The 14832-nt window shown below is 39.3% G+C and overlaps 1 protein-coding gene across 1 annotated transcript; it reads left to right on the top strand.

Annotated features, from left to right (window-relative positions):
* Positions 1–7097: 7097 nt before the first annotated feature.
* On the top strand, positions 7098–13976 carry LOC4352144 (protein LOWER TEMPERATURE 1). The gene is made up of 6 exons (XM_015763187.2): positions 7098–7423; positions 7540–7585; positions 8543–8666; positions 9533–9612; positions 11620–11723; positions 13791–13976. The coding sequence occupies exons 1-6, from the start codon at positions 7280–7282 to the stop codon at positions 13827–13829; spliced, it is 537 nt and encodes a 178-aa protein (XP_015618673.1). The 5' UTR covers positions 7098–7279; the 3' UTR covers positions 13830–13976.
* The last annotated feature ends 856 nt before the right edge of the window (positions 13977–14832 follow it).

Genomic DNA, 14832 nt, shown 5'->3' with positions numbered 1-14832 from the left:
CCAACCGGGATCAAAAATCAACCGAACCGCGCACCAGTCCACCGTCCTCTCCTCTCTCATTAATTATCCCTTATCCCTTCGATCCCACCGTCCTCCATCCCTTCGCTAGCTACCTTATCCCTCTCAGCCTTAGCCTCCTCCATCCATTCTCCTCTCCCCTTCCTCCCCCTTCTCCTCTCTTCATCCTCCTTCCACGTGAGGCCGGGCGGCGGCGGCAGGGAGGCGGGCGGCCGAGCAGGCGGCGGGCAGCCGGGCAGGCGGTGGGCGGCCAGGCGGGCGAGGCCCGTGAGGCGCCGGGCGGGCGAGGCCAGCAAGGCCCGCGAGGCGCCGGGCGGCCAGGCGGGCGAGGCCGGCGAGGCCCACGAGGCGCCGGGCAGGCGAGGCCAGCGAGGCCCGCGAGGCGGCGGGCGGCCGGGCAGGCGGCCGACGGGGCCGGCGAGGCGGCGCTCCCCAGGTGGGCGGCGGTGCTCCCGGGGCAGCGGCGCTTCCGGGGCGGCGGCGGAGCCCGAGGCGGCCGGGCGGGAGGCCGGTGAGGCGGCGGACGGCCGGCGCTGATCTCTGTGATGTTTTTTTTCTTGATCTGTGTGATATGTGCGGCCGATTTGTGCGATGTCGATTTTTTTTTCGATCTGTGTGATGTGTGATGTGTGAATGAATTTGTGGAGATGTTTTTGTGATTTTGTGAATGATTTGCGATGTATTTGGGGATAAAAATACAGCTTGATGTATTTGGAGATTTTGTGAATGATCTGTGATGTATTTGGGGATAAAAATGCAGCTTGATGTATTTGGGAATTTTGGGAAGGATCCGTGGTGTTAAAATGATTTGTGGATAATATGAATGGTGGTGCTCGAAAACATGAAAGCAGGAAAAAAAAGAAAAAAGAACATTAGTCCCGGTTGTTAACTCTAACCGGGACTAAATCTTTAGTCCCGGTTTTTAACACTAACCGGGACTAAAGATCCATCTTTAGTCCCGGTTATTTCAACCGGGACTAAAAATAGGTATCTTTAGTCCCGGATTCATAGTCCCGGTTGTATAACCGGTACTATAGGGGGTTGCGAACCGGTATTAAAAAGGGTTTGTCCACCAGTGATCGTTTATCTCATTAAAAATATATTTATAGCTGCTCTTATGCACCGGTTTCTTGGAACGGTTTGTTATACGTGGAATTTGAAAATGGTTTTTATTTTAATACTTAGAATTGGTGAGGATAGGAAAGAAGGACGACTGTGCTTGTGCTTTAAAAGTAGTAGATACTACCTCCGTTCCATTTTAATAATAGTTGTGGTACCCGTGCCTAACGTTTACTGTTTATCTTATTTAAAAAAATATGAAAAAAATTAAAAAATAAGTCACGCATAAAGTACTATTTATGTTTTATCACCTAATAACAATAAAAATACAAATCATAAAAAAATTTAAATAAGATGGACGGTCAGACGTTGGATACAATAAACCCACAACTGCATTTAAAATGAGATGATGTTTTTTCTTTCTGGCATATAGTATTCGGTATTTCATGACAGCAGAAAAAAAATCCATCTTAACACAGACAGAAAAACTGCATACATATTGATGAATTGTGCTTAGTTTTAGACCACATATTTCCGTTGGAAACAAAAGGATCATCTACAGATTCTGCTGCTCCTTCGGAACACAGAAATCCACATATTCTTTCTTTTTTTTAAAAAAAAATACAAGTGTAATTAATAGTTTTTCCCCCAAAAGATTATCGCATTACCAAAAGAAAAATGCTACGCATAGGATCATTTTCTTATGGTTTTGATACGATCAAATGAAACGGCACAGACTGTAAGGGAACCTAACGCGAGTTCACGCGCACGGGGCAGTCCAAGAGCATTCATGGGCCCTAAAGCTCAATTCACCTCTTTTCATCTAACTTTACATCTTTCTTTGTTGAACCCTAAACCTAATGTTCCCTATTCCATGGTTTCATCTAATATGCAAGTCTGCAACTAATTCAGATAGCATACGCCATCCTAAGACGAAGGTATGTCATCTTATTTGCTTGATTTCCAGCTTGACAATCATCTTCTTTGGTGCACTAGTCTCTCTCTTTTATGTTCCTAGGCAATCTCCATGGCCATAAAATGATTGTATTTTTTTATTATAGATTTAATCTGAAAATTTGCTTTGCAAGACATGCCATTATTTTCAATTTACCAGTTTCAGCAATGAAGACCAACTTGTCTACTAATGAAGTACAAGATGACATTGCCAAATCTGATGTGGATGATTTGCTGCTGAGGGGGTCCAAAATGAATCAGATGACACATGATAAATTCAATGTTGAGCACCAAGTACAAGTACTATATAAGATATGATTAGGAAGAAGATTGCTTTGGTTGGTTGTGCAATCAGGACAACGAGATAGCAGCCCAAAACGTCGGGAGCTTGTGTGACATCTTGGCCCAATTAGGATGAGACCTGTGTAGCTCATGTGAGTTGTCTGCGCATGTTTAGTACCACCTTACTAGTTTAGCACGAGTGGAACCAACTTATAAGGTCTTTTCTCTCCAACCATGTCACTCCCAAGTTAACCCTTTTACACGAAGCGAGGACGAAAATGTAAGTGGAGTTGTATGTGCAAGTGGGTCCGCCCATCGGTTGGGCTGGCTACGCGGCGTGCGCTATGCCTGTGTGTCGGTTGGGCTGGCTGGAGGGAAGGCTCTTACAGCTTGGACTTTTTACACGAAGTCCATGTCAGGTTAACCCTTTTACACGAAGCGAGTACGAAAGTACAAGTGGAGTGGTATGTGTAAGTGGGCCTACCAAGCGAGGACGAAAGTATAAGTGGAGTGGTATGTATAAGTGGGCCTGTCCGTCGGTTGGATGGGTAAGTTGGACCGACGGGGACGTCGGGTCCTTTAAGGAGGGGTGTATGTGACATCCTGGCCCAATTAGGATAAGGCCTGTGTGGCCCATGTGAGCTGTGTGCGCATGTTTAGTACCACATTGCTAGTTTAGCATGAGTGGAATCAACTTATAAAGCCTCTTCCCTCCAACCATGCCAGGTTAACCCTTTTACACGAAGCAAGGACGAAAGTATAAGTGGAGTGGTATGTGTAAGTGGGCATGCCCGTCGTTTGGTCTGGCAACGCGGTTCTGGTTCTGGAGGGAGGGCTGTTACAGCTTGGACTTTTTACATGAAGCGAGGATGAAAATGTAAGTGGAGTGGTATATGTAAGTGTGCCTGTCCGTCGGGACTTGGACTTTTTACATGAAGCGAGGACGAAAGTGTAAGTGGAGTGGTATGTGTAAGTGGGCCTGCCCGACTGTTGGACTGGCTACGTGGTTCTGGGGGGGAGGGCTGTTACAGCTTGGACTTTCGATATGGGCTCAACAGTGAAAGGCGATCTGTTTTATCGAAAAAACATTAGGAGAGAAACGTTTCATCATACAACCATCGTAGAAAATAATCATATGTACAACAATGCTCTTTTCTATGAAAATAATCATACGTACAACAACGCTCTTTTCTATGGGTACACATCATGTATTAGTGGGACTATTTTTGCCCCTAAGCTCAAGTGCCAACTAGATATGGTTGGGCTACACATTTCAGAAAAAAAAGGGGTATGGTTGCATTTGGGCTTGTTGGGCCTTACGGAGGATCAAATCTTTTACCAGCTTGATACATGTAGATAGAAATAACAAGGTTGATTATAACCGATATAAAAAGACGATTAAAACCATGTTGGTACAATAGAAGATAATGTATAGGGCACCACAAGAGATATGAACGTGTATAAGACATTATCTACCAATAATGCTCGACATTATTGAAACACCATAAAAGATATGAACGTGTATAGGGCACTATCTCCAATACCATGGCAAATCTACAAGTTGGAGTCACCAGAAAAATCAGTGATCCAAACACCAAAGCTGTTGCCACTGACCGGACAATCCGCAACCTGGTAGACAAACATTCCTAAGTCTTCATCAATGATCCAAATGCAAACATCAATAAATAGATAGAAAAAGAAAGTAAAAAACTCTAGACAATGCTAGCTTCATAGACATCATAAAAGACCAATCATAATCTAACTAATATACCTAAATCTTCTAAATACTTTATTTGGAAGAAACCTAAAAACCTTACTGGAGTAAGTCGAAAAAGGGTTCCCTCCCCTTGTCATTGGCCAAACACTAGAGACAAAGGAGAAGGGGAACGAAGGCTAATGGCAGTTGAGGCCACCCTCAGCGATTACAAGTAATGAAATCTTGTGGAAACATTTTTTCTTCAATTGAAAGTATTGCACATTTTAGTTGAAAATAATTTGTTTTGAAGGTGAATTTAGCATTTATAGTTGAAGGTGGCATTTGTTTAGTTTGAGTTATGTTGTATTTTTTAGTTGGAAGTTTCATGCAGTTTTTGATATGGAAGATGAAATTACATTCCTAACTTCTACTCCCTCTAGTTTTTAATATTTAACACCATTCACTTTTGAACATCCATGCACCATTGGTCTTATTCAGAAAACTAGTGCAAATATGAAAAAAAATATGTCATGTTTATAATATGTTTAATAACAAAACAAATCACAATAAAATAAGTAATAATTACACAAATTTTTAATAAGACAAATTGCCAAATGTATGTCCACAAGTCAACAACATCAAACATTATAAAAACTGGAAGAACTATATTATAAGATGAACTCAACCAAAAGTTTCCTTATGATATATTAAATTAACTGTTTTGGAGGTATGTCATGAGGACCTTCGACTAACCTGCCGAAACCACCTAAGCCATCAAAAATATCGGTCAAGTCTTTTGGGCGAAACCCCCGGGCGAAGCCGTAGGGCGAAGACCAAGGGGTTCGTCACTAAGAATCGGGCAAAGCCTGGCGATGAAGATCAATGGGTTCGCCACCAAGCTTGGTGACCGGCCGAAGGCTTACCAAGGACGAAGGCCGTCAAGCGAAGCATGAAGCCGTCGTCTGGAGTAGAAGATGCCTTCGGCTAAGGTCCCGAGAGGCCTAGTGGCCCATGGAGGCCCTTCACCACCTAACGGCCAGCCCAGGAAGATCATCTCGGGGCCCATAAAGATAAAAGACACAGTATACCCATTGTAATATCCCTATCATAAGGGTAACAATATAAAATCCCCTGTACTAACCAAACCATAGTGGGTATGAGCCTGTACTAGAATTATAAATAGCCCCATAGGGCCATGTAATGGGGGACCCCAAAAATTTTAACCAATTAATATATTGTTTTACTATTCTAACCACCCAACGGGTTTCCACGTCCTTCGACATGACGCGGTTATCATTCGACAACATTAACTAAGAATGGACATACCCTATCTTAGAAAGAAGAGCTAAAATAAACAAGCCTCCAAAGCTTCCCTCTTGCTACAAAATGTTTCAAACTATAAAACCTTTATTTTATTTTGCTACAAAGCCATTGCTACAAAAACATAGCAGTGTGAAGTTTCGTATCAAGCATCTCTAACCTTTAGCAATAGGTGATATCTAATAAAATGTATGTTAATTTATATTCCTATAGGATGTATTTTAGTTTTTGAAAAATATTTAAAACTAAGGCTAAGTTTAAATTAGGTGTACAAACGGTTGAAGACTTGAAAAATGGGATAAATCACTAGCGTATAACTAAATGAATATTAATTATAATAAACTTAAAAGATGGATTTGTTCGATTTTTTTTTAAAAAATTATATATACAATTTATTTTCATAAAACACGCTCTTCGAAAAAAGATGCTAACGAATAACAAGAGAGTTGCTGAAGCCAATGGACCAAACAAATGGGGCCTAACTCCTACCTCATGTTTTTGTTATGAAAACCAACCCCAACATCTAATATTGCCTATATCAGGGTTTACGATTCCGACGAAATCTGGTTGGATTTCGCGAAATTTCGACGTTTCGATGAGGCTCAAAAGTAGAAACCATATAAGATTTCGAAGAGTTTCATCCAAATTCAAATTTGAATTGATAAAAAAGAAAAAAAAGAAAAAAAATCTTATAAATACTATGATATTCATATAACCTATTAGGATATAAATTTTTTAAAAAATGATGTATTATGTGTTTACTAAAACTTAGCTCAGAAAATAAAAGAATAAAGAATTTAAAAAAAAAGGAAAACACTTACATGGGCCAGAATACATGTACTAGGCCCAGTTACTGATCGAAATTTCGATGATTTCGATCTGAATTTCGCCAAAACCGACTGGTTTTGAGAACTTATCGGCAAACTCAGGGAATTTGTATTCAAATTTTGGTTTATGAAATTTGTTCGAAATTTACCGGTTTTTCACCGGATTTCGCGAAATCCCGAATTCCGCCGGTGCCCGAAACGGAAGGGCCTGTCGGAATCGTAAACCCTGGCCTAGATAGCATTTTAGAAAAACTTGCTATAACTTTTATACACTAAATGCAAAAAGTCTTGATTCCTAGAATTATGAGAAGCAGCTAGTTAGTACTTTCTCTGTTTTATATTATATATATCTAGATTCATTAACATATATATGAATATGAGCAATGCTAGAAAGTATTCTAATATGAAACGGAGGGAGTAGCTAGTTTTGAAAAACCAGGAGAGTTCGTTTATTAGATTTTATTATTATATCCCACAACCATTTCTTTTAAATAAAAAACAAGACAAAACCTTAGGTTTTGGAAAGTCTTCACTTAATATTATTACTTACTGTATACTCCCTTCATCTACTTTTGATAGTCATATTTCATCTTGGCACACAGACCAACGATAAGTGATTCTACTTATCATCTATTTAAACATGCTACTAGTCATTCCTCGTGAACAAGCGATTCATTAATATTTTCATTTCTCGATGCCTATGTAGCCAATCTTGTGTGGAGGAATAGAGAATCACGCATTAAATTCGAGAAAGACATTAAGATGATAGGTTGTTGGATTGAAATATACTTATCAAAAATAGATTTTTTAGATTTGGAAATATGACTATCAAAAGTAGATGGAGGGAGTATATAATAGCAATAACAACAACAACAATAATAATAATTAAACACAGGTAAACAAAGAAACAAAATCAAACTCCTTCCCCCCAAAATCCTTCCAAAATTCTTGAGAAAAGCTCCAACCTTTCCTCTTCTTCCTCTTCCCCTCCCTCTCGCTGCCTGCCGCCTCTGCTTGCTCAGATCTTCTCCTCTCCTTCCCGGATTCCACCCTCAGTTGTTGTCTCACAGTCTCCGAATCGCTGGGCGGTGGAGCCATTGGTGCTCACCCACGGGCACGGGCGATGGGCGCCGATGGCGGCGGCGGCGGAGGCCGGAAGAGCTCGTCGCCGGCCGGGAAGCCGGCGGAGGCGGCACGGGCGGGGAGCCTGCTCGCCGGACTCCCCTCGCGGGGCAACTTCGTCGCCGACAGCATCGCGTCCAGCATGGTGCGTTCGTTCCCCCCCACCCCTAAAATGGACCAGCCTTTTTCTTGGCATGTTAGAAGGGTTCTTGTGAAAAGCCCTCTGATTTTTATGATTTTTTATTATTATTTTTTGCGCAGGGAGGCCTCCCGGTTTATGTCTGCCTGCACGACACCGCTCCTCCAGGTTTGTTTGTGATTTTCTAGGATAATCAAGCTTTACTTTTATTATTGTGATGATGCTAATTTGTTGTTTTAGGAATGAGGGCTGATTGTAGTGCTAGTGGTGTGTACTGTGGAGAGACAGATTTGAAGTAGAAGGATGATCCTTTCTACTAGGGTTTTATGTAGAATTTTCCTTGTAAGAACGCAGTCATCTTGCCTAGGTTTTGTTCTTTCGATTGGCAATGCTGTTGGCATCATGCTTAATTTGTGGTTACTGAATTTGTTTTGCTGATGTTAAGAGTTGGAATTTCTATGGGTTTACTCAGAATGTCTCTTGCAGGAAAGCTAAAGTCTATATTTGTTCTTTGGATTTGTGGTGGCACTGTTGATTGTTGTCATGCTTATTTTATGGTTTCCTGGAGTAGTTTACAGGTTTTCGGAGTGAGAATTGCAGGTGTTTGTGAAATATTGTACTGAACCATTCTTTGGTGGTTAAATAGATTTAAATCTTCTGGATGTAAAGTGTAGGAGTTTAGTAGCTTGGCAATGGGGATAAATGGTTTGCTTTCCATTCAATGAAATTTAGATTTAGTAGTGTTTGGGAGTGAATTTTACTGCCTTTGAGTTTTCTAGTGATTACCTAAAGTGAGCTGTCCCTAAGGAAAAAATGAAGCTACAGAGAAGAATTTCTGATGTTGCTTTTTTTTTCTTCGGATCGAGTGAGACATTGTGCTGCTGTCACAAAACTTTTGCCATGTGTTTCTTGGGAGTCTTATCTTTTGAATATCATTTTTGGACGTATATGATTTACATTTTATAGTGGCAGTTGTTAGTATATGATCTATTGTCAGACCATGATCTTTTACATATTTTCATTACTTATGTTCTTATGATAAAGCTGATTACTGATGACACAAACAGATCATTTTAAGGCTGTTTTGTTCTGTTCATTGACTGATCACCGTTTTTGTCATTTTAGAGGGACAAGTTATAGACACAGACACCACAAACATTTTAATCAGATCTCTCCAGTTGAGCAAACAGAAAAATGAGGCAAAAGATGTAGGATCAAGGACTCCAGGAGAAAGCAGCAAGGGGAAAAGGTACATCGCTCTTACGACATCTTTACAATATTGAACCTCATTTTTGCAATGTACAATGTTCAGTTTTAGAGTTTCAATTAACAGCTTCAGATTATTTTCTTCATGACATGGTTACTTGTGAACTGAGCATGTCCCTCCTGAAACTTTTTTGATCAAATAATCCTCCCTGGAACTTGCTTCTTAATCTAGCGTTGTTTGTCATTTTCCTCACTTGATATTAAGCTATTGACTTACTGTCATTTTTATCGATCTGTTGAACAGAAATTCATCCATCATAGTTATTGCCTGAGCAGAATGTAGTTTAGCTCTATTTTTTTGAGCAAAAACCATCTGCAGAACCTTCGTCAAATATCAATGGAAACATTGTTTTGCATGAAGGCCATCAATTTGATACAAGCTGTTGGATGATTTTGGAAACTTGTTTCCCTTTAAAAAAAAATCTATGAACTAAGTAAAATCCATATCGTAGTCTCTTGGATGATACAAGTGCTAGGCTACAGTTAAAACTGTAAGATAGGCAATTATCAGACGAACTCTGAAAACATGCCTTGACCTGGGATTAACTTGGGGAATGCCCTAGTCTATTTAATTGAAGGGCGGTGTGCTACTGCCATTTGCATTACAAAAAAGTTATGCCAGACAAACCTATTGTTCTCCTATGTTTTTTTTTTTTTTAGATTTTGATTTGGTGCCTTTTCTGTCATTGGAATTTTTGTGCCATTTAGATTGCTTGTGATGCCAGCTAGTAGGACAAAAATCAACTCTTTTCAATTGCTGACTTGTAGAGAAGTTGTCTCCTAAAACTTCTTGCAATTGTCAGTTAAATTTTATCCTCCATGTAGCTTATGTTCCTTCTTTTTTATCAGGTCTGCTTCCAGACTTTTAGATGGCAAGAATCCATCTAAAAGAGCTAACACTGGCAGCACGGCAGGGTCATCTGCCCATGGTAACTATTTGATTCTTCTCTGCACCCTTTCTTATATGAGTAGTCATGCATAGTTTTATGAGTAATATGTGCATTGAAGGAAAAGGCTTATCAGTAATTTATTTGTTGCTGTTGTACGTTTGCAGTGTTAGGTAAATAATGTTAGTTCCTTGGAAAAGAAATTGCTGTTTTCCCTTTGTTTTCTTGGTCTTTAAATTTGGAGTTGTCAAACTTAGGCTGTGTTCTTTTGGAGGGGTTGCGAACCCCTCCCCTTCGCACGGAAAACGGAGCGATAGATTAACACGTGGTTAATTAAGTATTACCTATAAAAAACTTGAAAAATGGATTAATATGATTTTTTAAAGCAACTTTCCTATATAAACTTTATGCAAAACACGTACCGTTTAGCAGTTTGAAAAGCGTGCACGCGGAAAACGAGGGAGATGGGTTGGGAACCCATGGGAAAGAACACACCTTAGGCCGTGTTCTTTTTATGGGATTGTTTTGGCTGATTAGCTGCATGCAAAATGAGAAACATAATTAGCATATGAATAATTGAGTATTAATTATTAAAAACTTGAAAAATGGATTTATTTTTTTTAAAGCATCTTCTACATAGATAGTTTCCGCACGAAACATACCATTTTTTTTTTGAGATGAGAGAAACATACCATTTAGTAGTTTGAAAAGTGTGTTAACGGAAATCGAGGAATAGCTAAGTTTAATCAGCTCTTTAGAACTTGCCCTTAATTTGGGTGAGAAGTTGAAGTTATTATAGGACAAATAAACTGGTACTCTACTTTGAGTGGTACTTTTCTGTAAAAAAAATGGCACTGAGGGCATTTATGAAACTATAGCTGATGCAGATAGCAAAAATTGCGTGATTCATTGTCGCTTTGCTAACTTTTATGTTGCTATTATATGACCTATTTCCTGAATTTTCAGAAGCATTTAGACAGTTGTATACATATTTTGTTTTTATAATACGATGCAACATTTGTTTCTTTTTCTGACTACAGTGATGCTTCTGGCCAGCTTAGTTATATGAAGTAAGAAATCAATACATCTTAAATTGAAGTATCCAAGTATAAATTCCAATATGGCTACTACGTCATATATCAAAATCTTAAAATATAAATAACATTATGATAGTTTTGTTGGTAAAATTGATTAATTTGAGAAACCAATGATGTGGTTTTAATACTGAGTACTGGTAGATAATTAAAGGAACGCACTGCCAAATACCACGCAAATGTCACATAAGCTGGAGAATAACATTTGCTGTGATATTTTCCATCCAAAGGCCTCAAATGAACAATCATGCAGGCCGAACTATTTTCTTATTTCCTTCCTTTGATGTACTCCATGTAATGTGCCCATCAGCCGCTGCCCACTTCCTCCAACCCAGTGCATGGCCTGAGGATGACGTTCTAAAAAGTAGGGGCCAGATGGAAGAGAGATTGATTTCCAACTGACTGTACATTAGAGGACTAGAGAAGAAGAAATAATACAGAACAAGAAACAAACCAGGGTAGTTTTTACATTTTCAATGTTCTCCCCAAAATAGGACCCGCCGTTACTTTTGGATGGACAAAATGGACAGCAGTGGTATTTTGCAATTCACAGATTTTGCAATGGCATTTACCAGCCCAAGTTTGCAGTGGTATTTTCCAAGTTACCCTTCTTTGAGATGGCACTAGCAAATTTATTGTGTATATCCCTTTGTATATGATCTGAATAAATAGTGAAACTCAGAATAATTTCAGATGATTAAAGTCTGCTCTAACTGTGCAAGCCTAGTTTTCTTGTACCAAATTAGAATTCTGAATAACAATAAGATTCCATATGTTTTTGAAAAAAAAGATTTTGACCTATATTGTACATAGATTATTCAGTTAACACCTTTTTTTAGGTATTTTCCCTCATCATCTGAGCATCAATATTATCTTGAGAACAACATAATCCACAAAATTCTGAGCATCAATCATTTTAGTACTATTGAATATAATATCAACTTTGATCTTGCAGGGGAATTGGGATCTGTTTTTTCTGAGCAGACGCTCCAATCATTTACGGTGGAGAAGTTGCGTATTCTTCTGAAAGAGAGAGGGCTCTCACCAAAAGGCAAAAAGGTAAGTACAGAAAATGCTTAATTTTGTAACTCCCTCTTTCAGTTTTAAGAACTTGCAAAATCTTGTTTATGCCTGGGAGATTGCTAGACGTTTGACACCCAAGGGTACATTGTTCTGCTGTCTCATTTAAATCTAGAAAATTTTAATAGTACTTTAGTTTTCTAGTCATAAATTTATGACTAGTGAGTCCCAGTGTGAATATTTCTGTTGTAAATATTTTTTTCATTATATTAATAAAGCATTAACAGCAGGGGCCTCCCCTGCTGTGTTGTCTTTTTAAAAAAAAAGGGAATCATACATGTGTGGAACACGCTGCTTAAATAAAAAATCATATGTTTGGAATTGTTGATAATCATATACCTGAATTTCAAGAAATATTCACATCTTTTTGATTGATCGACTTTAGCAATTGGAATTTCGATCTCTGGTGACTGGTAGCCTAGCGGTGGGTCATCAGGTAGAGCAGTTTGTTATATGCTTGGGTGAGGGTGTTTGGCTTCATCAGAAGCATGCACAATGTACTGTTGGCGACTGTTGCTGTGGTGCTGACCATTATGGTGTTGGAATTAAAGGGAAGGAACCCTCAGATTGTGGTGGGTAAGAGATGGTGGTAGTGGAATCATATCAAAGTGTGGTGCTATTGACTAGAGAAAAGTTGATGCAGGAAGGAAAAAACTGGAGATTGTGGCGGAGGGTTGGGTTTGGTTTGGCTTTGGCCGGGGATAATAAATGATGGAGCTGTAGCCTGTAGAATTAGGCCTTGTTTAGTTCCCAAAACAAAAACTTTTCACCCATCACATCAAATATTTGGACACATGCGTGGAGTATTAATTATGGACAAAAAGAAAAACCAATTACACAGTTTACGTGTAAATTGTGAGATGAATCTTTTAAGCCTAATTGCGCCATGATTTGACAATGTGGTGCTACAGTAAACATTTGCTAATGACAGATTAATTAGGCTTAATAAATTTGTCTCGCAGTTTCCTAGCGGAATCTGTAATTTGTTTTGTTATTAGATTACGTTTAATACTTCAAATGTATATCCGTATATCCGATGTGACAACCAAACCCGAAAATATTCCCCAACTAAACAAGGCCTTAGATGGACTTGAGAGGGGTGGATTTTGCTTAGAGGGTATACAGAAGGGTAATGATTACTTGAATAGACATGGTGGAGAGGATGTTGGTTTGGGTGCGCTGACGATTGAGGATATATACTGAAGGTTTTAGATATGATGTGTGCAAACCATGCAGAAGGAGACATGACCATATTGGACAGCTTTGGTGGGCATTCAAATTTTTAATGCAATATGATATCTAATTGGCAAATGGTAATTTGTATGGTGATGAAATCACAAACACACAAGTTACAGAAATGGAAATACAATTGTTTTGATGTTTTTAGGGCCACAGTTGTGTTTTCTTGACTAACTATGATTAGTGAACCTTGTAAACAAATAAACAATAGCATGAGAAACAGAACCCTCACCCCAACCATGATCAGCACTGTTTGCACCTACGGACACTGGATTTCACAGGGAAACTGGAATTTGAAATGGAGTACTTTCTTTGATGAGTAGAAAGGCATGTATTGAAAGGCTAAACACCGGCTGATAGAAGTTGTCAATATATGGAGACAATAGTCTTATATTCGCTGCCCATTAAACAAAATAATACTCCCTCCATCCCAAAATGTTTGATGCCGTTGACTTTTTTGAAAATGTTTAACCGTTCATCTTATTCAAAAGATTTAAGTAATTATTAATTTTTTTCCTATCATTTGATTTATTGTTAAATATACTTTTATGTATACATATAGTTTACATATTTAACAAATTTTTTTGAATAAAACGAACGGTCAAACATGTTTAAAAAAGTCAACGGCGTCAAACATTTTAGGAAGGAGGTAGTATGAAGGATATCACACGTTCGAAGGGTTGTTCACTTTACTGTCTATCTTTTGAACATTTAGTTATGAACCAAAAAAGAATAGCACTCATTTATTTTGAGATCACTCATCTAATTCCTTTTCTTGCTAAATCAAACTTTTGTCCCTTGTTGCAGGATGAACTGATCGCCCGCTTAATTGAGTCCTCGGAGTGATCTGAACTGCGATCGGAACCTCATTTTGTTGGATGTTGTACCGTAGTGACGATCATACACCATGCAAGTGAACTTCTATCGCAGACCTCATGTAAGCATATATTTCATACAGTGCCGAAATGAAAGATCTGGCTGATAGTTTCCACATTGCACCTTGTTCGATGGAGCTCCTTCAACGTTTGCACGACGTGTTGTGTTTAACACTAGTGTTACCCAGGGCACCAAGTCTGTCTACGTCCGATTCCCTCTTGGTGAATCTGAATCTCCTATTCTGACACTTCGTTTCGCATCGTGTCGGTGCCTGGGTACACCTGTGCACCCTCACCTCGTTTGTACTCCGTAGCTTTCTGGGTGAGAAAGGCTATTTAGACCATTCCCAACCCAAGACACTAGACATAGTTTTTATAAACTCCGCGTCATTATCATCAAGAAACTAGTACTAGGCACTATTCTTCCAATGCAAACACAACTATTCCATACATACTTATCCCACACGATGTCTTGGATGTTGTGTAGAAATTATGTCTCATGCAAGATATGGTTTTCTTCTCTTTCTTCATTTATTCGCCACATCATTTTTCGTCCTAGGTGGCAGCTTATTTAATGCTATGGACATCATCCTAGTTATTGGGTTGGGAATAGCCTTATGTTCCTACGGAAGCGTCTTTGACCGCTGCGCGACGAGGCCTCTTTGGATGAGGTGCTTGCGGAATTTGTGGGCCGCTACCCCCGCAAATCATCGCGGCGCGGACGACAATCTTCGACCTTGACGCGGTGGTGGGCGACGGAATCATCGACCTCGTCGACGTGCAACAAGGAGCAAGCTAGCTTCGCATGCTTGCGTGTATCCTCATTCTACTCTTTTATGTTGTCAACTATGCTATGCTGCAGAATTACTTCTTACTACTATGTCCCAGAAAAAATCAAACCCTGGGTTTGTGTGTCTAGATTTAGACCTAGAGTTCGATTTTTTTTTTTGGGACGGATGGGTACTTTTGTTGCT

Source organism: Oryza sativa, chromosome 12 (genome assembly GCF_034140825.1).
Source record: "Oryza sativa Japonica Group chromosome 12, ASM3414082v1".
NCBI classification, from domain to species: Eukaryota; Viridiplantae; Streptophyta; class Magnoliopsida; order Poales; family Poaceae; genus Oryza; species Oryza sativa.
Note: the sequence above shows the minus strand (reverse complement) of the source record. Positions and strands in the feature narration are given on the sequence as shown.

Excerpts from the sequence above, each read along its gene's own strand:
- LOC4352144 (XM_015763187.2), top strand. The coding sequence starts at position 7,280 with ATGGGCGCCGATGGCGGCGGCGGCGGAGGCCGGAAGAGCTCGTCGCCG. Across the intron at positions 7,424-7,539 it reads ACAGCATCGCGTCCAGCATG|GGAGGCCTCCCGGTTTATGT; the intron begins GTGCGTTCGTTC and ends TTTTTTGCGCAG. Across the intron at positions 7,586-8,542 it reads GCACGACACCGCTCCTCCAG|AGGGACAAGTTATAGACACA; the intron begins GTTTGTTTGTGA and ends TTGTCATTTTAG.